General features: G+C 41.6%; 4 protein-coding genes across 4 annotated transcripts; all 4 read right to left on the bottom strand.

Annotated features, from left to right (window-relative positions):
• On the bottom strand, positions 1-11,417 carry katnal1 (katanin p60 subunit A-like 1). The gene is made up of 10 exons (XM_041951272.1): positions 11,244-11,417; positions 10,261-10,421; positions 9,541-9,709; positions 9,302-9,429; positions 9,095-9,200; positions 4,771-4,929; positions 4,525-4,651; positions 4,058-4,192; positions 3,805-3,931; positions 1-1,241 (listed from the first exon to the last, which is right to left on the bottom strand). Exons 1-10 carry the CDS (start codon positions 11,403-11,405, stop codon positions 1,043-1,045), a joined length of 1,473 nt encoding a protein of 490 aa, XP_041807206.1. The 5' UTR covers positions 11,406-11,417; the 3' UTR covers positions 1-1,042.
• Positions 11,418-12,763: 1,346 nt separating this feature from the next.
• Positions 12,764-15,424, bottom strand: zgc:101559 (uncharacterized protein LOC492776 homolog). Its single transcript, XM_041950920.1, has 2 exons — positions 15,159-15,424; positions 12,764-14,046 (listed from the first exon to the last, which is right to left on the bottom strand). Exons 1-2 carry the CDS (start codon positions 15,414-15,416, stop codon positions 13,600-13,602), a joined length of 705 nt encoding a protein of 234 aa, XP_041806854.1. The 5' UTR covers positions 15,417-15,424; the 3' UTR covers positions 12,764-13,599.
• A 1,287-nt stretch (positions 15,425-16,711) lies between these two features.
• kbtbd7 (kelch repeat and BTB (POZ) domain containing 7) lies at positions 16,712-21,202 on the bottom strand. Its single transcript, XM_041950918.1, has one exon. The coding sequence runs from the start codon at positions 20,846-20,848 to the stop codon at positions 18,974-18,976; it is 1,875 nt and encodes a 624-aa protein (XP_041806852.1). The 5' UTR covers positions 20,849-21,202; the 3' UTR covers positions 16,712-18,973.
• Positions 21,203-23,071: 1,869 nt separating this feature from the next.
• wu:fc50b12 (uncharacterized protein LOC103911624 homolog) lies at positions 23,072-23,889 on the bottom strand. The gene is made up of 3 exons (XM_041951034.1): positions 23,869-23,889; positions 23,629-23,792; positions 23,072-23,306 (listed from the first exon to the last, which is right to left on the bottom strand). Exons 1-3 carry the CDS (start codon positions 23,887-23,889, stop codon positions 23,072-23,074), a joined length of 420 nt encoding a protein of 139 aa, XP_041806968.1.
• Between the last annotated feature and the right edge of the window lie 353 nt (positions 23,890-24,242).

Below are 24,242 nucleotides of genomic sequence, written 5' to 3'. Positions count from 1 at the left end.
GTCTCAACAGAACTTAAACTAAAAACAAATATTAAAACAAAATAACACAAACATATAATCAGTCACTTCATTACACAGACACTGTGTTTCTTCAAGTGTGTTCAGTCAGTACTAAGTACACGGGCTCAGGGAAATGCATTAAAAGTGCTCAAACACACACTTCTTTAAGACAATGGGCCTCTTGCTCTTGCTGCTCTTCATGTCTTCTTGTAATTTAAAGTTTTTAATTTCTCTAATGAAAAGGACAAGTGTGACCTCAAGTCACACACAGAAAGTTGGAATTATAATGCCTTAATTTGAGTGAATCTGCAGATGAACTATGTTACATAAAGCAACTAAAACATATAACTCAAACACTGCAAAATCAATATTTCGTTCACCATATTGCCATAATCTTTGATTATCCAAATAATCAAATCTCAAGATCACTCACCTACTTGTAAACACTTGGCATTTGTCAGGTTGAAACAAGCATTTAAAACAAGTTTGTGCTGTTAACAGAGTTTGATTCATCTGACTCTGAACACAAGAACATGCTTCACAGACAAAGCAAGAGGAGTGTAGGATAAGAAAACAGAAATCTTCTTCTTGTAAGAGGCATAATATGTAAGTAAAACTAGTGTGCATTCCCTGGTCTAGCTGTGTGTATTAGGCTACTCTTTACATTAAAAGTTCCCTGTGTTAGAGAAAATCCCCCCATGCTTCCTCAGGTCTCTTAAGTCAGTCGGCAGCTGGATGATTGATAGTCTCTACGCGCCAATCGTGTCAAAGCAACAACGAGAGGAGAATATGTGGAAGGGCAGGAGCGAAGCCACTGAAAGCTCTCATCATGCTCTCTCAAAGGCACCGGTCTTCTGATGTGAACTTGAGCCCCAGTACAATCTTTATCCCCGACGTGTTGCCTGGTTCACATACTAGAGTTCACTACGCTCTGTGACACACACTCCCCGAGTCCCACCTCTGCAAGGCTTTCATTATTTTCAAAGCTGGGAGTCCTCCTTTCAAGGTTCTGGTCCCTCTGGGTTGAAAATGGTACCACTCTTTATACTGACCCAAACTCGGCCATCCAGGCTTCGTATTTTTCCAGGTCAGCTGCAGAGACGGACTTGGAGATCTTCTTAAGCGTGAGGGTGAAGTCCTCCATGGTCACAGGCATCTGCAGCTCGTCTTTGGACAGAGCTCGGATCTCCTCGGGGCTCAGGCCTTGGATTCGACGGCGCATCGCCATCATAGATGCATCTCTGGTAAAAACGGGAGCAGAGTGGGTCAAGGATGTTAGTATTGCATAGTATTTCTGCCAATCTGGATTCCATATTTGAGGAGTCTTACTTGATAGAGTCTAGGCTGTGATCAGCAAGCCACAACCGGCTGAACTCCTGCTGGCTACATGCTGTGTGTGGATGATACTGACACACACATCTAAGGTCAAGAAACAATGCAAGCTGGAGATGAGCAGAGAAAACGTGGGCAATGTCAAATACCGGCCATTCCCAGCATAGCTACGGCAGATAGGGCCGCAAGGACAGAGACGGGATGGCAAGAAGGGTTTAACTAAAGCAATGACTAAACTCCAACTAGAAGTAATGTTCAGCTTATGAACATATTCCAGTGATCAATGCATAATGCATACATGTGAGTCAATCCCGACTGTGTGTGAAGAGACGGCTCCCGGGAAACAAACAAACAGCAAAAACAGGAAACAAAAACAATTAGAGACAAAGAAAAGGTGACTTCTGGCAGTCACCGTCATTTGTGTTAATACGCTGAAGTCTTCCCTCTGAGCCTCTTTTTGTGTGAATCTGTAGTAATACCATGAGTTCACAGGACAAGAGGAAATGGTCTATGAAGAGCAGTGGGTAGAAGCATAAAACTCCATTTCCGAACTGTGCGTATGTCTGGTTCTGTTTATAAATCTCAGTCATTGTGGTACTGGGCGCACATGCACAAGCTCCATTTCCACTCCATAAATGGACATAGAAACCCACTTAACCATCTGTTTGAATACCAATAAGTCTGCTTGTTCCACCATTAGACCCATCAACGAGAAGAATGGCAAAGAAAAAGTGTGGTTTTACCGACTGTGTTGCATCCGCGAGACTCTCCAACAGCACCAGAGCAGCTGTCATTACGCACGACTACTACACGTGACTGTGGCTATTTATAGCAACCACACCACTGATTCACCATATGTAGACCATCATCAGCGACGATGTCTCGGTTATCATTGTTGAACATCAAAAGGGTGATTAATGATCACTTTACAGAGCTCATTGATCATTAACAGGGAAATAGTGGTTCAAATGTAAATCAGGGGAACGATAAAACCCATTAATATAAACTATTATTTAAAATCAAATTTATGACGGCTGCACTGATTGAAACTTAAGGGATTGTTGTGTAGACTGTAAAAAAAAGTCACACAGATCAGTGACACTGGAAAAAGTCCTGCATTAAAAATTTCACTTAAGAAAAAGTGTAGAAGTATTATCATCAAAATATACTCAAAGTGTTTAAAGTAAAAAAGATCATTATGCACAATGGTCCATTACAGAATGATACTTTATCAGATTATTCTGAATTATAATTATTGATGCATTAATGTACAAGCATCACAAATGTTGCAGATAGCAAAGGTGGAGCTAATTTGAACTACTTTATATACTGCAGGGCAACACATCATGATTGATTGGTTGATTATATTAATATTAAAAATCTGAAGTAACTGTAATTAAAGCTATCAATTACATGTAGATGAGTATGCATAATGTTTACCTCCAAACTGTAGTGAAGAAGAAGTCTACCTACTTAGATACATTTCCACTTCTGTCAACAAATGACCACACACTGCACTCAGAGAGGTAGCAGAGAGATAGAGACCAAGTAACAGAAACAGAAACCTCATCAACAGACAGCTTAGTGAGTTTATCAGTATGTAAAAATAACCCACATCATGTGAACATGGACGAAGTTAATGCGTGTCCTTTGATCTGCACTCATTTATTTGAACTTGAACGCTGCCATTTCATGTGTGCCAGCGGGATCAGAAAACTAAAAGAATACAGAAGAGTCTTCCTGAGGCCATACGCACTCGTGACTGCTGACATCATTTGGAGGTCAGTCTCTGTGTGGCTGAGCAGTTATACTGTATTTACAAGGTAAAATAAGGCAAACATGCGCTTACATTTTTTGCCATGTCCCTGTTGTTCTCAAGTATTAAATTCAGACCAGTCAGAAGGTTAGAGACACTTCTCCTCAGTTCTCTGCCTCTCTATATCTCTGAGCACTGTCATGGCGTGCTGGAGATTATTTTACATAACTTAATGGCTTCATTCCACCAGGCAGGTTGGCGTCACGTTCCGGCTGTGATGTGGTTTTGTTCTGTTCTCCCCACTGTTTCATATCGCACAGGGAGTGTTGTAAAAGCGTTCAGCCTGATTTTGTTGATTTGGTCATTTCTCCTTGATGTTTTTGCTTCTACCATGAGTATTATTGTTGATATACGAATGGACCTGATTCTCTACACCATTCCTGTATCTGACTTCCTGCCCAGCTCTGTGCAGCTTTATGTGGCTTCCTTTTCAGCGCAGCAGAGTGGAGAGCCTCTTCTGAAAAGCGCTGCAGTGCTTCTGGTGCAATCACAAGCACTGATTGCTCCAGTAGTGACGTGTGCTGATCATCAGTCAAAACACACTCGAGCAATGGACACATTTTAGAGCTGTGATATGCTTACATTACTGTGTTCTCCAAAAAGGGGATGAGCTGATAATCAATTTCTCCATTTTGTGCACACACTACCACACACACCTGCAGACATTGGTGATGTCTGCGCCAGAGTAGCCCTCAATCTTCTCAGCGATGAGGTCCAGGTCCACGTCAGCAGCCACCTCCACCTCCCTCAGGTTGATCTTTAGAAGCTCTACACGTCCCTCAGCTACACTCACACACACAAACATAAAAAACAGGATAAATCACATATGAGGATTGGGACTGTTGTGTGCAGCCATGGTTAGACCACTACAGTGACCGTGGTCTGGTTTGTTGTGGGTGATGAGGTCACCTGTAGGCAGGGGGATGTAGATCCGCTTCTCCAGCCGACGTCGTAACGCCTCGTCGATGTCCCACGGGAAGTTGGTGGCGGCGAGGACCATCACCATTTTAGAGGGGTCATCATTCTCCAGAGCTCCTCCGACACCTGGTCACAAAACACACACAAAAGCAACATTAAAGTACAAACTGCGTATTACTATGCCACTCAGGTGACATACGAGCTTGGAATCTGTCGAGTATACTTTACTGAATTTGTTTTAGTTTCATACTGAGCTACAATTTATGCTTTTGATTGACATATTTGTCCGTGTTTAAAGGTATACTATGCAACATTTTCCTAAAAAACAATGCACAGACTCACATAAAAGTAATTCCTCTCAATTACCACTTATGACCCACTAGAAATGTGTGGCTGTGTATCTATCTGCAGGCACGCTGCCCTCTGCCTGTATTTTTGTACTTCTCTATTCCACTCACCATCCATCTGAACCAGAAGTTCTGATTTGACCCTGCGGCTGGCTTCATGTTCATCAGATGTTCCTCTTCTTCCACAGATGGAGTCGATCTCGTCTATGAAGATGGTCGTTGGCGCATAGAACCGCGCCTATGAAAAATAAATAGTTCAAGAGACTTTTTTGCTGCTGTGTGACAAAATATTGAGACATTCAGTTTGGTGTTGTGAGGTTTTGCTAAACGGACCACGTGCGTGTACATGCAACTTACCATTTCGAAGAGCAGCCGAACAAGTTTCTCTGACTCGCCCCTGTATTTGGAGGTGAGGGTGGAGGAGGACACATTGAAGAAGGTAGTCCCGCATTCTGTGGCCACAGCTTTGGCTAACATGGTCTTCCCTGTCCCAGGAGGGCCAACCATTAACACGCCCTAAAGCAAAAGACACGGTGTCAACACATGTGCACCTAGAGTATTTTCTCAACCAGCTTCTTACTATCAGCCAGTGGCTCTCATTGAGCGGGCTGGTATGTTCTCTGAACTGATCATCCATCCACTTGCCCTCTCCAGTAACCTTTATTTATCCAACTTATCTTGACACCCGCTCCAGTCAAACGTGTTTTTCTTATTGGATGTTTGATCTTCACATAACGATGTATGCGCAGAGTCAATTTTTAGCAGGTTATTTAATGGTGCAAAAATACTTAAGATCTAGCAAACCTCAACTGTAAAGCTTGATAATCAGACTAGATTTTATTTTCTCTTCCTTCGCTTGGACTCATTCATTCTATTTGAATCACTGAACAAACATGGAGATGTGGGCAATTATTCAGAGGTCTGGAACCAGGCCGAATATGTGTAATAAATGCAATTAATGCATCCTTTGTAGCTCCGTGCTAGTAGCAGTCTGACGTAGCAGCTCCTTGTGACTGTTGTGTTCATGTACCTGTTGTTATTGTATTTGTACTTGTTGTCATTTTTGTTTCAAATATTTTTATTGCAAAGAGTGGCATCATGGTACATGGCAGCCAGAAAAACATTTTCTCTTCTTTTTTTTATCACATACAGTGTGAACAACAGTGAGGAGGGCTATTCATCATTTGTTTTTGTTTTTTTAAAAAAAGGAAATGGTCCTCACATTATAATATGAACATAGAACATAAACAGAAAGAAGTTGAAGAGAAGAAAAGGGAGAGAGAAAAAAAAAAACCTGACCCACCCATCCTCACACTCAGACCCTCAGCCCCTCCCTGGAGTGTTACCTAATGTTACGCATGATGTAGTTGATATACAGGATTTGAATTAGTTTAGCCTTTCAAATAGGAGATTAAGGGGTGCCAAATCTTATCAAATTCTCTGAGTTTGTCTCTCAGAAAGAACCTAATTCTTTCCACATGCAGAGTTTCTGTTAACTCAGTGAGCCAGTGTTTGACAGTGGGCACTTCTTTCTTCTTCCAAAAAACGAAGAATGAGCTTTTTAGCAGTGAGAAGTCCATGAGATAGTTGACATTGCTGAGCTACCTGTAGTCTCCTTGTGCCTACTGAAATTCCTAAAGTGATTAGCACTGGGTCTGGTTCTAACCCCACCTTCAACATCTTTGAGAATATTCTAAATATCCCTGACCAAAAGGTTATGCAGGTTGGGACACAGGACATAGCTGTGCAATAAGTTTGCATTTGGTGAGCCACATTTATCGCATTGAGATGAAACTTCTGGAAATATTTTGTGCACTTGTTGTCATTTTATCTATATCCTGTTGTCGTGTATTTTAATGTCTCTGGCTGCTGCAATGATTTACTTTCCCTTTGGGTATTAATTAGGTACACTAACTATCTATCTCTTGATAGAAACGGGAAATTCACAAGTGGGAACAGCAAACAACTACGTCACTGAGTCTGGACAATGCTGGACAACAGTGATTTTACTGGTAATCCTCAGCATTAAGCCCCTGTGTGGCAGCTTTCAAATATATTAAATTGCTGCACACGCTGTATGTCATTCAGACCCATAAGAGACGAACAAGTATGGAAGTACAGCATTTACATCAACAGGGCTGATAAACCAGAGCAGGCTATGCTGCATCCACTCCATGACTGACAACCTACACATCTGATTAAGCTTGCCTGTTAGAATGATTTTAAAATACTAAACACATGTAATGCCTTGCATATAAACAACAAACATGTATATCAATGCCTTAATTGCATAATTGATGACCTGAGTTAATTGTGAATTCTACATGTGTGTGTCTACAACAGAGCGAGCAAGAGAGAGATTATGTGAGACAGAACAAGTATGTTTAACCATTCGATTCGCGTTTAATTAGTGACATATGAGGTATAATTGGCCAGGAACATGTCGCCTCAAATGTAAACAGGTAAAATAAAGGAAAAACTTAAATATTCTGCCTGGTGTTTGTTGTTTAAGGTCTGATTCATGGAAACTCAACAGAGACCTAATACAAAAACAACACTGACTTGTAGCTGTTTCGTCAATGTGTTTTATGTAAAAGCCAGAGCTGCACTTAGTTAGCAGGAAGAAACGAGATCATGAGGCTACAGCACAACCACTGTAGACTCGGGGTAATGCCAGTGTTCAGCATCATCATCGCTGGATGAGCACAGGATGAAATCTGATACATGAAAATAAGAGAGGCTGTTATTATGTTATTGGGCTTAGCCATGCATGCAAATGAATTGTCTTCCACTAAACTGTAAACCCCCCACAAGCAAATAAAGTTCCAGTCTACTTTGTCACTGTCGACTCTCACTGTGGTGTTACATACATTTTGTCTAAATGTCAGTGCTATTAAACAAAACTGCCATCCCTGATGCAAATCTCCTTTGTAAACTGTCACTGCTGCTCTGATGTCTGACATTTCTGCAACTGGCTTGTGTCGTTGCTATGGTGACTACATGACTCACAAAAGGACCTGTGGCCCAACCCACAACATTTTCACAGGGTTTTCACAGCGTTTTTAAGAGTAAAATTCAAGCAGTCTTCACAGTTTCTAAATCAAAAAGGTCCAGACTCTCAAAACCTTTATCAGCACATCTAAATTGTTACGATAAATGTAACTGCGAAAAATGAAGTTTACAGAATTCGTTTATACCCACAGCAATCAGTGTATATCGTCATGTTGCTTATTGTAAGCTTTACTCACTGACTTGTAACAGCTGTTCATGCTAACTGCTAATTTCAACAAACAAATACAATGATGTCATCATTTCATTTGAAATATTTTTCAAATATTTTCACTTTAGATGAGTGATTGTGAAGATGAAATGATTGTTGAAAATCAAGCATTTGTCAAGGAGCATATTTGAATTCAAGCATATTCCTTAACTTTGAAAACCTCACCATTAAAATTAAGCATTTTCAAGGCTTTGTACAAACCCTGTTTTCATGAAATTGTAAAAAACACTGATGCAGGCGGGCCTGATCAGAATCTCTGTAGGAGCAGGTGGGATTAGGCTGGCTGCATAAGAATGCAGTAATAAAAAGAAATCCTGCAGGGGACGACCTGCTAACGTCTACACTAAATGTCACCTGTAATGAAACAAATAGCCTAAATGTGTGCTGATAAAACAATCATAAACTTAATATGTCTTTTTTTTCTATAGCTAACTTTTTAATCTTGCATTTCAGTAATCTGAAAAGGGGCTCTAAGTAAAGCGTTCAATTATGCATACATCAGAAAAATGAAAGGCCCTGTGCTGCTATGAAACCGATAATAAATTAGCCCTCACATGGTGGACCTGAGGGGAAGAGGCCTCACATGATGAAGTTCAACAGAGGCTGGTACAGAAGAAAACTCCCTAACTGGTCATTCAGCAGAGTCATGTAAATGCTGAGAGGCAGCATGACTGCACAGGCACAAGGAAAGATGATAGCGATGCAAACATGTGTAAACATTCACATTAAAGTTTGTGTTCAGATTTGAGCAAAATAACAGCAGGCTGTTGTACTGGGCACGAATGTAGCTTAGTTTGAGCATAGCGTGGGAGTTGAGCTATAGCTTTGTAAAAACAGGTTGCACCAAACAAGTTCGCTACACCGTGGAGCTACGACAGATCTTAAAATGTTCACTCAGCCCTGAGCAGGTCTACGTCATTATTTACAGGTGAGAACTGGAAGAGATTCAGAGGAGCCAGAGCGTATTTTTTCTCCAGCATTTACACCTGGAGCACATTGCCTGTGAAAGACTACATCCAATAACATTTATGATGCCACTGACATGCACACTTGGTGCTGTGCTGCCAAATTACTGTTACTTGGATTAGATGATTTTATGATGCATTTACCTGAAATGCAGCTATGATGATTTGTTTATTTATGAACATATTTCTGTGTAATTCAGTCATCCTCACCTTAGCAAAGAAACATCAAAGTAGAACACAAGTGAACGATAAGCAGATGACTGAATTATCTATAAGATAAAACATGTGTTGCAACATACTATGCCCTTCATTCACTAGTTCACACATGATTGCACACTTTACTTTCTTTTTCTTGTTTTTCCACAGCTCTGAGTATTTACTTAAGATAATTTGTGTGTGTGTGTGTGTGTGTGTGTGTGTGTGTGTGTGTGTGTACCTTCCAGGGGCGACGAATGCCCTTAAAGAAGTCAGGCATCCACATGGGCAAAACCACTGCTTCTCTCAGCAGCTTCTTAGCATCTTCTAGATCAGCAATATCATCCCTGCAGTTCATCCAGAGACCTCAGTCAGCAGTGCTAAGAAAAAAACTTCCCCAGCAGCAAAACGTATAAAGTAAGAATGTGCATACTGCATGCTACCATACCAGTGTACGTTAGGGTTACGGGACACAATATCTCTCTCCAGTGAGTCCACCAGGTCGCTGTCGTATCCCGTGCCATCAAACTTCTTCTGCTCTGCATCCCCTGATGTGTCTCCAACCCCTTTCTTTCCCTGATTAAGAATAAAAAGATAATAAAAACAAAAAGAGGTGTTTTTCAGTGACTGATTTTGGATTTTTTTCAGCCATCCATCAATCCATCCAGTCACCTGCTGTAGTCTAACCTTATCATCTTTGGCCTTCGTGCCTCGGGCGTCTCTGAATCCCGGCCGGTCTGGTTTAAGGTTGGCCTGACCCCGGCCTCCTGGCCCTGCCCCTCGATGCTGCAGACCGGGGGATTCCTTCCTCTGCTGCTTCACCGCACTGTTGGGGCGCTTCACTGCAACAGGATTCCTACAGAGACACAAATACACAAGAATAAAACTACACACAAGGCTAATAGTAAGACACACCTGCAGAGGGAAACATCAAAGACAATTTTCAAATGGAGAAACACTGGCAATAACATAGTGTGAATATGTTTTTAACAGGTTGGCATTAACTTTAAACAAGCCCTGCTAATTCTCAGTGGAGATGGATGTGCCGTTTAATGACCAGACAGTAAAAAATACATGGTGAGTCACATTGTGGTGGTAGTAATGAAACAGATTATGCAAAATATGTCTCTTTGGACTTCAAAGTGCTTCCTTGTAGAGGTATTTTGTTCCACACACTTTCTGGGCAGTATCAATAACCAGTTCTGCTGGAAAGTAAAGAAGTAAAGAAGAAGATCACATTTAGATTCTAAGCAGGTGAAAAAAGGAACCACACTGGAAGAAAAAAATATAATACCAGCACACTGCTGTCCTTTATCCCACATGGAACGACATAAGAACTGGCCCACACAAAGGTTCTGGGTCAAACATGTAACTTCTACACACACACACACACACACACACACACACCTGTGTTCCGCAGGGGTGGGAGGAGGCCACACTGCTGGATCCTCAGATCTCTCTTCAGACTGAGGGGCAAGGATGTCAACTGGCTTCTCTGCCTTAAAGCTCTCGAGCGTCCCCATGATGCCTTTCACCTGCTCATACTCCTCAGTCAGTTCCTGCCTGACCTGATCACCAACAGAAGGAGTGTATTATATTAGCATTGCATCACAGAACATCCTACTGGAAATACTGCAGATGATGTGTGTATACGAATGTAGTAAAAAACAACACAGGGTTTAGAGTAATGCTATAATGTTCCAGGGGGGTTATTTGGCTTACAGACAGCACGCAATAGATAACAAATACAAAAAAGTCTAGCCATGAATAAAACTAAATAAGTACAAAAAATACTTGCTAACAAACCAATCTAGACAAAATAAGAAGCCAGAAACAAGAGGACCACCCTGTTGCACCACAGCTAGTAACAGGCCAAATTAGATTTTGCTCAAAAACATAATACCTAATGTCTGTTGGTGCCAACCATTTGGAGACAAAACCTCTGTCCTGATGGAAGCAAATTAAAGTCACAGAGTAAAGGGTACTGGGGGTCCAGTAAACAGAGTGAGCGTTGGCAAAGTTAACTGATACTGTATCATTACAGCAAGCTTTTACAATGTTTCTCACTACATATTTTGGATAGACTGACATTATCAGATGAGCAGCACACAGCAGATGCAGGTACTGACCCAATGATGGCAGAACACTATAAACAGAGAAATCAACACTTTCACCTGCAAGCTTTTTAAGAAGAACAATCTTTGCTTTCTCTTTTTATACATAAAACCAGTGTTGGCATTAAAGGAAAGTGTTAGACATTGTCTCATTTCCTGCTTCCTCTTGACTAAATATCACAGTGATTTGTAGTGCTGAGCTGCAGTCACAGCACAGGCTCGTCTGTAAGGATGTCTGGTGGAAGAATGCCAGGGTCTGGGGTTTGGGGGACTCACCTGTTGCCATTTGACTTTAAGTGCAGGGTCTCTCAGGGACTGACAGTGCTTGTGGATCTGTTGAATGACGCCCTGGTAGTACACAACGGAGGAGTCGTAGTTGCCCAGCAAAGCATACTCACGGCCCTTCTTGGCGTTGTCACATATCTCTGCCAAATTCATGCTGAATAACAGCTATATGGTGAGGGGACAAAACAAGTAAGCTAGCGTTAAATACTTTCCCTGAGAGCTGAAACAATCTGTTGGTTAATGTTTGCTCGCTACAACGTTTTAATCTAGGTCAATACTACATTTTGATCAACGAGGCCGGTCTCCTCATTGTAAATCCTAAGTTACTTATTAAAGGATGGTGCAGCTCTGTGCAATTCAGTTACCAATCAGATTAAACTACTACACCCAGCAAAGCAAGTTGCTTACGCTAGCTAATGTCAGGCACGATTTTAAATGAACATGTTTATCGCACAGTCCACCTGACGGTTAAATCAAGCCAGTTTAAATTAGCTCCTTTTCTTGTCTACACCCTGTCATCTTGCCGACGTTAGCTTTGCTAGCTTGCTGCTAGGCCACAGACTGAAAACAAAACGAATCGTGTGGCAATAAATAACGTAAACGCGATTTAATCCTCCCAGCATGTGTAAAATATGCATGTAGACAAAAACAAACGACCGACAACTTAAACTATATTCTTTAGCAGCATATAAAACGTGGAAATAATTCTCATACCTGCATGAAAAGCACTTGTTTGTGCTGCTTTTTTGAATCAGAGGTCCAGCATTGAGGAAAGTGTTACCATGGCCGCAAACAGACGCCGCGTGAAGAATACAGACGACTCATTTATTGTGCTGCATTCACTGACTTCACGGCAAGCTCGTAAATATGAGAACTCTGCTGCGTGATCATTAATCGAGGTCAACACCAAAGAGAGCTGTTGGTAACCTCACGTTACTCAAGCAAAGTGTCACGATAAAATTTCCACATTTACACAGTACAAAATTTGATGTCGTTTCGGAGTTGCATTACAAGCTGTATTTCATAGATAACATTAAATGTTGGTGACACCTTTGAAGTAAAACTATTTCTACTTTACAGGATTTCAGTAACGTATCATCAGTGCTGTAGCTGTGCAGAAACTGGCCACTAGTTGTCGCTAAAATCCAGTCAAATATTTCAAACGAGGATGAAGGTGGGGAAACAGGCTCATCACAAGGGGTTGAGCTCCCTTTAATAGTTGTTTTGGGCCTTTCGGTTACATTACATGATCTTCATTAACAGAGTTGTAATACAATTGTAGATGTTCCAATTTTTATGTTTTTCTGAACATTTCTCATCCATGTTGGCTGACTGGTTGGATGAAGGATGAAGTTACTGCTTTTCAGTCCTTATCCTCAAATACACTAACCAAATAGGAAAAAAGTCAACAAATAGAATGTGTTATTTTATCCTTCTTTGTGTGCAGGACTTTATAAATATATTATGACACAGCAGAAACCTCAAAAATCCAAAAAATATACTGATAAAAACACTTTTATTGATTTGCAGCTTAAAATTGTCACAAATCTCCACACTGTTGGATAGTGTTTGCATTATTGTACACATGCAACAAAAGTCAGTTGTGACTTTACCTCACATCATCAATACCTTCTGGCATGACAAGACCACTGAGCATGTATTCACTCATGCGTTTCAAGCAAACTATGTGGATTTGCATTTTGTCCCAAGAGGCGGCTACATTTTGTCATTAGTGAGCTCTGTCCAATGAACTGTGCGGGTGAACGAGCCGACACAAAACTCATGCTGCGCTTACATATTTATTTTTTAAGAGCTGAAATATTACTTCAAGACATTTCTTAAAGAAAAATGATTGCACAGTTTCAGTTTCACAGTTGTGACTGTTTCAATTTACCTTATTGGTCCCTTTACACTGAAATCTATTTTGTTCCTTAATTCACAGTCTGCATTGAATATTGAAGATAAGTTGTCGTGCTACTAGATGGCTGATTGCATATAATTTGTGTAGGTACTAAAGTGCACTCTGCAATGCTTATTTTATGTGCAGTTTGAGCTACACATGTTTGGCATACCTCCATATCCATTCATGCATTTCATTGAAATGTTGATTTAATATTGTGCATATTTATAGTTCCATACTGTCACTAGCTGTGCCTTACATCAGGCAGGAAAAAGGGTCAAATCTGTGAGATTCTTTCTTTTCTATCTCATGATCATAAGAAGCTTATCTGTGTTCAGTCTCGGCATCAGGGAGAAACACTGTTTCCCTCAGCACCATTACTGGTCCTGAAGGCTGTGATAACCTTTGTACACACTCTGAGTACATTCACACAGGATAAAGGTGACCTCAGCACTGACATATTTCTGCCTCCTGCTCTCTCTGGTTCCACAGTTGCCTGACGCTGCTCTCACTCAGCTGCTTCAGTCTCATGGGTTTGTGGCTCTTCAGTCTATAAGCCAAAGTCAGAAAGATAGCGTCAACATGTTCCTTCTCAGCAGGGTCCTTGGCTGAAGTCTCAAACAGAGGGAAGTTGTAGCTATCGGCGAGACACTGCGCAGCAGAGGTGGGGACCTCCCGGCGGTCCCTCAGGTCGCACTTGTTGCCCACCATGATGCGCGGCACCATGGGCCCCACAGAGTGTCGGCTGCACTCGTCAATCCACTCGGGGACGCTCTCGAAGGAGGAGAGGCTGGTCACGTCGTACACGAAGATGACGGCGTGGACGCTGCGGTAGTAGTGCTCCACCATGCTCTTCCTGAAACGCTCCTGACCTGCAGTGTCCCAGATCTGCAACTGGCACAGCAGAAACCAGACACTGACATGACTACATTATACTCAAAGGAAAAGGCAGGTGTAATATTTGTCTTACTGTCAGCCAATTTTCAAACAATGTGTTATCTGTCAATACTTCCTGACAAATCTGTGACCATTTTAGAGAGAGTTAGATTTAGAGAGAAGATTTTTGGTTTCATTTTTGAAAAAGACTAATTAAAAGAGTGATTTCCTGGAAAAGCTGGGCTGTGTAGTTTTTCGGTAGGAATAAATGGTGCATTTGTTGGGACAACTCGGCAACAAATTAATACAAATGACTGAGTATGTGTTGTGTATGTGGGATAGACTCAAAGTTAACTTATTGTTTACTATATAATACACTTCTTACCAGGACTGATTGATCGTTTGGTTTGGTCTTTTCGGGGGATTTGTTGACAATAAGAAAAATACTGAATATCAGCTGTCACAAACTGGCTCGGGTGGACAAGCCAAACGGAATGCTTCACTTTAAAGAAGTGCGAGTGTGGAAGGCAGCAGAAAATGTAACTCAAATCAAAACCTGGAGATGTGGCACCTTGGAGAGAGGGACAGGCCCTTTCCCCCACAGAGATCACAGTATGCACAGGTGCAAGTACATTCATGTAGGCTGGATTAGCCGCTTCAGTTTCGGGGTCCTGGTTCTGTGCATGCTGGCTCACTGTCATGACTTACTGGGACAGAAGTACAGTCACAGTTAATGGTTATTAGTAACACCTGCTTTTCCTGCTATGACAAGTCAAGATGCTGTTATGACTCCAATTTGATGAAAGAAAAAAACCTCCACAGAGACGAAGACTTGTTCCACCTCTGCTGTATACCTTTTCTTCTAAGGTTCTAATGTCTGCTATAAAGTGATACTCTATTTCACAGAGGGATGGTGGGCCTCGTAGCCTTCCAGCTGGTCACTTTCCAGAGGTGGGCCTATGTATTGTGGAGCCGCCATCACCATGCACAGCCTCTGAATGTCTGAAAACAGACTCCAGGTCAGTCTCTCCTCTGTGTCCACTAGCTCTGGCAGATGGCTGTGTTAATCGTGCAGGACGCTGAGGTGTGTGTGCGACATTAAAGCCTGGGTGTGTGTGGGATCCTCTCACCTTGATACTCTCCCCATCGAGCTGCAGCGTCCTCTCTCTGAAATCGACCCCGATCGTTGCCTCGGGGTTTTTCAGGAAAGTGCCCCCGCAGAATCTGTAGGTCAAACACGTCTTTCCCACGTTTGAGTCTCCGATGACGATTATCTTGAAAATCCTAACTTGTGAGGTGTCATAATCGTGGTGGGCAGAGAGCTCTAAAGAGTCGTTTTGACTGAAAACGGTGTCAAATTCCTCCCCAGGTTTGTTTTCCCTTGCCATCGCTCATCTTCTCGCGGTCTGGATGTGAACGGTGCTGAAACATCGCGAGAATGTGATGGACCAATAGCTGTCGCTGGAATGTGTTTCACGGTTGAGACACTGTAGTTCACAATTTTGGTCACAATTTTTCTAATTCATTTGGTGAATTCTTCACGAGCAAACGTCTTTTTCAGCTCTCACAATTATTTCCATATTTTCTCGAATATGTATGTAATCTTTTTACTGCTCGCTATTTGTTATGTATATAATCGTTTTACTGCTCACTATTTTTATATTTTTATTATGTATAGTTTGTTCTTTATAGTCTTATTTTCACTTATTTCACTGTGTGTAATGCTGCTGCTGCACTGCAATTCCCCAGCTTGGGATTAATAAAGTATATCTATCTATCTATCTATCTATCTATCTATCTATCTATCTATCTATCTATCTATCTATCTATCTATCTATCTATCTATCTATACGTTTGCCAAACAATATAAAACTAATCTTAAAACAATACAGAACTATATTTGCCTTCTTGTATTTCCTTATTATCTGCAAGGATTCTTATCTGATTCAACTTTCATTTTTAATATTTATCTTTCATTTCATTCACTTGTGTTATTATTATATTGTTTGTATTGTGAATGAATAAATGTATGAATTCAGTTTTGTTTTCTTGTCTGGCATTTCACATGACATGTCATGGCATTAGTCAGACATGTTAATAAACAATAAACCAAACAGTGCTGTATGTACACTCACCCTTGAACAGCACAATATTTTTACCTCATACAAATATGTGCAACCCACAGTCGGTAACCCAGTTGATATCCAACATGGATATTAAACTAATATATGCACACATCCTCCCATAAATTCAAATGCAAACATAATATGCAAATATAAACAAACAAAATCTCTATTTATGCACCAGTTCCTGACCATCAACACACTGCATGTTGTATATAGTTCATGAATAAATAACAAAGTCTGTAATGCACATTAATCAATCATCTGTTATTTTCCTATTTCGTGCTTTAGAAATATTCAGAAAAGGAAGAAAAGGGTGTTCAGTTAAAACTCCATCCTCCATTCCACTCCAAGTGTGGTGCTTTACCTTTTTAAAACACAATTTGCTGCCCCCCTGTAACCTCCAGTTTCAACATGTAGCGCAATATAAATACATTCATACTACAATGTTGAAAATGTGACCTTGTGTTGTGCACTTGTTTTGTACTTTATACTCTGCACACTAACTCAGATACAATTACAGAAAAAACACACACACACAAATGCTCCTCTGCATCAGACACGATATTTATTTGACACATACTGTACACCAAAACAGCTTTTAATCCAGACCATACCACAAGCAATCACCCCTTCACCTTCAAAAACACACACACGCACTCACACACACACTATAACAATGCAACTTCTATCCACCATACAGGGACACAACTGTGAGAGCTACACTCATTGACCAGTGTATTTGGTACAACTAAAACAGCTAAAACAAGCACAATCTCATTCAACAGCCCTGTAACAATCCCTACGTTCATGAAGGTTTTAATGTTCAGTGTTTGTAGAAACTGCTTTACAGAGGTGTCGATGCTATGAGCTGTAAACTGAGAGGTGGTTCTGGTATTTTGTCTGCAACAGATCAGAGACCTCTGTGTGTTTCAACACAGCTAATAAACTGGTTAATGAGCGTACGGGGTGGCCGGGGAGGACAATGGCTTCCAAAGAGTTTTATTACATGCAGACAAAATATCCTTCAACTGAAACAATTCATCAGGACCAAACAATACTCAAGACACTGGTGACTTTTGATTCCTGACTGTGACAAAAATGTTAAGTTACCAAAGGAAAAAAAAAAAAAAAATCATAGATAAGAAAACACACACACATACACTCCGTATAGCATAATTTCAAATAAACTTCATAAAATGTATCTTTTGTCACCAAAACCAGCTCATTATACTACATCTAAAAAAAAGAAGTCAATCATGGCATACAGGCTGAAGCCTAAACCTGAGTGAGCATACAGTGCATTGGCTTCTGCATTTCATACTGTAGTTTTCACAACACCAGCTGTGTGTGACGTCTCGGTGGGCATCACCCACGTAAAAAGGACAGCGACTTGTAAAGCCCTGTAAATGACCAGTTGTCTGTCATAAACATGAGCACTTGAGCTGCCCGATGTCCCAAAAGTCACAATTATGATTTTACACCAGTCATTAGCAGGTGTGCTCTTTTCTTCAAGCTAAATAAAACGTTATTAGCGATTATTTCTGTCACACACGTTAACACAGCACAAGCATTAAAGGAGCTTTCCACCATTTTAACATGTTAAAGTAAGTTAGTTACTAGTCATGGGGAGTACTAGTGCAAACAGTTTTACCTGTGATGTCTTTTGTAGCTCTGGAGGAGCATTGTCGAGTATAAAGAAATACCTGCTGCTTTGCAAGCTAGGAGTGTGTGGTTCTGACAAAAAAAAAAGCAATTTATATGCATTAAGCCAGTAGAACACCCTTTTGTAAAGTCCCCCTTAGGAAAATAGCTAACTGAGGCGTTACACACAAAAGACACAAAGCTCGCCTGCAATATTGACAGTAAACTCAAGAGCAAGAACGGATGTCTTTGTATTTTGGATTTGATTGACGAGCGTCACCATTTTTCCTTTTCTTCCCTGTCAAAAGTCTGTGAATCCTGTACTTTAAATGCCATTTTACTCCCTGCATGAATCTCAACAGCCTTGGTGGCATCAGAGCAATTATATTCACAAACATTTTGACTCGTCCTGGCAGGAAGCGCAAAGATGGACGTAACTACATTAACCATGGCTAAGTTCCGCCAATTAATTATCTCGTCAGTAACACCTGTGTTTGATAAGTTAAAACGTCTCTGATGTGAAAAAGTATATTACACTTTAGTTTCATTCCACAATTTTCCTTTGGTCTTGTGCATCTTCACTGCAAAGGCTCAGTTTGGAAACCACTGCATTATGGGAAGTGTAGGATTCAGTGTTTTTTTAAGCGTGACCTTACAGACAAGTTACAGCTGCTTTGATTTTTGAACATTCTCTGTTCATTTGTCTCTCGCCAGTTCCCCTAATTTTATGGAGTGGAACACTTCTGGTTTACCCTCATTCAGCTGCCCTTACTAATGTGCCAAAGTATGAAGGCAGATCATCCACTCCACCGGGGAACCAACTGCTGGACAGCTATACTTCTATCATGTGCCTGACTTGAGTTGATGTGCAAACAAGACACCAGACATCATACTGTCCTTCATGCTAGCAGGACATGATCCATAATGAAGAACAAAGCCCTTGTCTCTTGGCATTTTGTCCTCACACTTTTAATTAATTTATTTTTTTTATCTCCTTTTCTAAATAACCATCAGCCATACGGGTGAAGTAAAGGCTGTGATGGCTTCTACTGTACATGACTGGTCTTAATACTGAATTGAATCCGGATGCGTGACCTCTCCTGGCAGACAGAACCCTGTAAAAATCCATTAAATTATAAATAAATTAAACTTTTCTTTGACACAGGAACACATTGTCACTACCAGTTTTCATCCGAGAAAGAGCTTGAGCTGCCAGAGTCCGAGTCCGCGTCCGTCAACCCATCAAAGTCCCAGTCGGCACTGGAGCCACTGTCGTCGTCCTCCTCTGTAGAGAAGCTGTGCGCGGAGCCCAGGCATGCTGGGTACACGCGTGTTGAAACACACACGGGCCCCAGGGTGGACACATACACGGCCATGACGTTCTTCCAGGTGTCCCTGGCTGGGTCGTACTCGTGGATGAGGACCCTGTTTTTGTTGTGCTGCAGCAAAGTCTGTGTGAGGAGGAGCAGCTTGCTGTTGTGCTGGATCACCTGGTAATTCAGAGCACGGCTGTCGATGGGAATGTCACCCAGCCTCTTCCATTCCCCCCTGGTGGGGCTGTAGGCTTTCACCACAGGGATGTCACACACGCAGATGATCTGGTCCTGAAACACGCAGGCCTTGTGAAGCTTGTCTCTTCTCAGTGAGCCACAGTGGCGCCAGCGGTTCCTCTTGGGATCATAACAGAGCATTCTCCTTTTGTTCACCACATACAAGTGGTCATTTAGCGCCACCACCTGCATTTTACCTAAAGAGTGAGGCAGAGGAGCCACAAACGTCCACTGGTTCCTCTGCACGCTGTAACACTCGACCTCCTTCAGTCTGGCATCTGTCACTGGATTTCTTCCTCCCAGAAGGTACACATGGCCGTTGAGGTAGCCCATCCCAGAGTGTATCCTCCCCAGTGGTCTCTCTGCCAACTCCTGCCAGCTGTTGAGCACAGGGTTGTACAGCCAGAAGTGTTTTGAGAGGTGGGAGGCTAGGAACAAGTTGTTTTCAGGTGTGGCACAGGCTATTAAGGACTCCATGGTGGAACGTTTGTAATCCTGACTGCTGAGGTCTTCTAAAGGAGGAGCCATGAAATACAGGTCCTCTGAATACGGATCACAGCACATTATGTTGTCGTTGGGTAGGCCGAAGAAGAGAATCATTTCTTTTGCGCTCACGCCTATTCTGTGCTTCGGTGCATCCAGAGTTCCAGACATTCCACAGCCGTCCTCTGCGGACCTGTTGAAGAAGGATGCCAGGTATTTTTCAATTACAGGCCTCGCCATGAGGCCCTCCAGGTAGCATTTGTCCTTCTCCGCAAACAGGTTCCAGCGGACGCACTTCAGCGCCTGGAACGCGTCCTCCCTTTTCTGTGGCGCATTGGCCTCTATCCACTGCAAAGCGGCCGAGCATACATTCCTCTCACAGTCCACGTCCAGGGTGTTCAGAGACAGCAGCTCCTTCAGCTGCATCAAGTCCAGCTCACACAGCTCCCCTCCACTGCACACCTGGCTGAAGTTCCTGGCTATGAAAGCTTGCGCGTTGTCCTTCAGCTCGGGGTTGTCATAGGTGTCTGCAAATTTCAGCATCCCCACACAGTTAGAGAGGTCCAACCTCCTTGTCATAAAGCTGGAGCAGGCTTTCCTGATGTACTCCAGCTGGAGCATGTTGGCCGCGGCGTACAGCCTCTGGACGTTGCCCTCGGTGATGGTCACCCTGCCCGTGTAACAGTAGTCGATGATGACGGACATGGACTCGGCGTCCACCCCGCGGATGACCACTCTCTCCTGCACGCTCTCGTTTAAGCCCCCGGTGAACATGCTTTTGAAGTACGGGCTGGCGGCGGCGAGGACGTTGCGGCTACACAGGAAAAGTTGGTCAATGTCACCTCTGGCCGTCTCGCCGCCGTGCCCCAAAGCCTCCTCCTCATCACACTCGACTCCGATAGTAACGTCTCCGAGCAGCCGACATTCGTATAGCAACTTCAGCTCCTTCATCAGAGCCCGAGCGTGATTGACGTCCTCCAACACCTCGGGACCACTGAAGCAGCTCAGCGCCGAAGCCATTGCTGCAACTTCAGTGGGCGATTTGCCGTTTAGCGTCGGTGAAGGTTTCGAACAGCCCGCTGTCACGCGGTTAACATGCTCAATAACGAGAAGGGCTCCGTGCGCTGATGATGACACATCCGTTTATAAGAGAAAATCAGACATATGCTGAGAAAAATGCATTACCAGCGATTTACCAGCTGAACGGTCGCCTGTGTGTCTGAAAGCAAACGGTTCTCGGTCTGCAAGTGGCCATAATGTCGAGTTTAAATCAGACAAAGTCTAGAAATGATATGTCGAGAGTCGCTGCGGTAGTACTGTCAATTCTCCTTGATCTTTCAAGTCAATGCTGTCATCTGTTTTGAGTGTAGGAGATGGTCAGGGTTCGCGTAAAACAACAGTCATTTGACCGGGGTCGGTACTACATTTTCCGGGAGAGATAGCCAAAATAAAGCTCCATGTCATGTAAAAGCGTTGTAGCAATTGTTCCTCGTTTCATTTTGTATGAGATTCGATAATACATTACATTATTTTGATGGCATTTTTCACGTTTCCCGCTTTCAACTTCTTAAATTAGTTGTTTTACCCCAAAATGAAAGAAAGTTAACGTCTTACTTTGAAGGAAATATTACCTGACTTCCGCTCTGGCTCACTGGTCTCTCACACAACCTTGCTAAGATAGGCTTCACCTCTGTGATTGGTTAGTGTAAAAATATATGTTTGGTTGATCGGGATCGATTTCAAGATTCCTTTAAAATGAAGCGTGAAAGTCCTGGACTGCTAATATTACACTTGAATTATTTAATCTAAATGCTATCCAATTATTATTATTATTATTATTACTATTATTATTATTATTTTATTATTATTTTAATTTTTTTATTTTTTTATTTTTTTATTAAAGTCAGTCTTAAAGTCATTAATAAACCAGAGAAAGGAGGGTTTACTATTTCTCCACTTCGCACAGTGAATATGATATTTACCCATTAAAATGATTAGATTTAACATATCAGAGATATTTGAATTTAAATTATCTATTATTATTATTGTTGTTGTTGTTGTTGTTGTTGTTGTGTTTAATCCACATAAAAACCAAGGTGTAGAATTGACACATATATTTATGGGTTTGCAGAAAGTTACTGCTCCTGGTGAAGAAACAGTTCCGCACGTAACCCTGTTGTAAAACCTACAACATGTCCTTTTAAATACCTGTAACTTCCCAAACCCATTTTCAATTAATATTCAATTCTGATGCCACCACCACACCTGGGGTATGTTATTTATCACTCTTTCCATCTTGTAGACGTTATAAGAGCACTGTATGACAAAACAACCATACAAAAGGATGGCATCATACTCATGAACAAATCATCCATGTAATGTCTGAACAAAACTCCTGCAATATGAAAAAAATCCCTGTATTTTTCAATTCTGCTGCTGTTAAATATACACATTGCTCAGTAACAGTAATGTCCTTTTATTGACACATTTGTTAAAGCAGAGTGTTAGATGCACATAAACAGCCATACTACAACCTTACACAGTTAAACTTTCACACGTAGTTGACTTTCACATGCATATTGTTTATTTTCTGCTCATTTCTGTTAATAACTTTTTTCATACTTGCCTGTACATTATAGCTGTATGTTTGCTTATTTAGCTTTGTTTAGTTTTTTGTTGTCTTATGTCCATAATTCTTTGTGTATACACATACTGTAAGCACATTAAGAGCAACTGAAAAACTGAATCAAATTCCTTGTATGTGTCAACATGTTTGGCCAATAAAGTTGATTCTGTTCCAGATTCTGTAATGTAGTTCTTATTAACTCAGGTGACTACAACCCCATGTGCCTGCCACCCTTAGAAATAGTCTATTCATTTAACTAATCTACGATGATTTTGATAATCAATTAAGCATTTCTGTCACATCTCATGCAAAAATGTCAAACATTTTCTTTTTAAAATCACAGTAGACTGAATTGCTTTTCAAGATTTTGAAGAAAAATATATAATTTTAATTAAATGAAAGGAATTTGAGACGGGTCCAAAAAAGGGCTTTGCAAAACTTAAAATTTCTTATAAGAGAAAAAAAAGTGGCATGAACATCTACATGGCCTGTGCTTCTCATTTGTTTCTTCAGTGACATTAAATAGAATTTTTTCATATCACTTAAAGTGTGCAGTGTCACCTACTATACTGTATGGTTGTGTGCATAGCCACAGCTATGAGCACTTTAACCCAGCTTTAAGTGTGTCTACGGTTGAGCTCGTTGATCCTGCGTAGTGCGTCTTGGTTGTGGATGGTCTTGTGGACTGTGATAAGGAAGGGAAAGGCGGAGGGAAGCTCCACCCTATGGCTCAGCTTCTGGTGGCCCCAGTGGAGGCAGCGCAGCCTCTCAGCCAGGTCCCTTCTTCCTGCTCGCTCCAGTCCGTCTTGCAGCAGCTTGGTCTTATTGAGCTTGTCCCATGACTTCTCGTACCTGTGGATGAAGGTGGACATCTGAGAGTCATTTGAGACAGAGGAAGGGAACAGGAGGAAGTCAGTGATAGACACAGTGCAATGGAGTTGTATCAGAGGGAGACAGTGTGAGTCAAAGCCCAGTAGAGCTAAAGGCATTACATGAGAAGTCCTGAGCACCTATTTGAATCTATGAAGTATGCAATTGTTTCAAATGACCCATGCATGTGGGTTTTAAATATGACATTTAAAGCAATAAATGCACACAATGATGCGACAGATACAATATACAGTCTTCTGCATGCTAACAGTGACGCTCAGACACACATGCACACACACTGTACCAGCTCTCCAACATGCTCCTAGCTTGGACACTCTTCTGTGTAGATTTGGCGTGAAATCGCCTTATCTCAGTTCTGTTGAAGCCAAGCTCATACGCCAAGACCGTCCACTCAAAAGCGAGCTGGCTGGAAATCTCCTGCAGCGTCTTCAGGTTAATTACAGCGTCCTAAAAAAAACTTAGATGAAATATCTTTGTTGATTTAAGGTACACAAAAGTGAAAATGAAAACAGATTGCACATACCTCTTGGGCTTTGTTGGGCATTATCTCCAAAAGATCAGCAGTAACTGTCTTCATAAACCTAATTTAACAGAGAGATGCACAGATGTCAGTGATTTCTGTAAAAAACAAAAAATAAACAAACATTTATGGTACAAAATTCCAGATAGCAGACAGAGATTGTATTCACTTACCTTGAGGTACAGTCTGCCAAAAAATGAGTGTGGTTTGAGTGTTACTGGGGAGATTCACCATCAACATACTAATCTGTTAAACATTAGCCACTTAAGCTGCAGGAGCCCTGGTGGAGCTAACAACTGTCAGGTTAAACTACCCTCCCTTGCAGGTAAACAAATCTGCTGTGCTAAAATCAGAGTGAGGCTCTTGCAGTTATATTT

Source organism: Chelmon rostratus, chromosome 13, assembly GCF_017976325.1.
Source record: "Chelmon rostratus isolate fCheRos1 chromosome 13, fCheRos1.pri, whole genome shotgun sequence".
Classification (NCBI taxonomy): domain Eukaryota; kingdom Metazoa; phylum Chordata; class Actinopteri; order Chaetodontiformes; family Chaetodontidae; genus Chelmon; species Chelmon rostratus.
The sequence above is the reverse complement of the archived record's forward strand: the minus strand, read 5'-3'. Positions and strand labels throughout refer to the sequence as shown.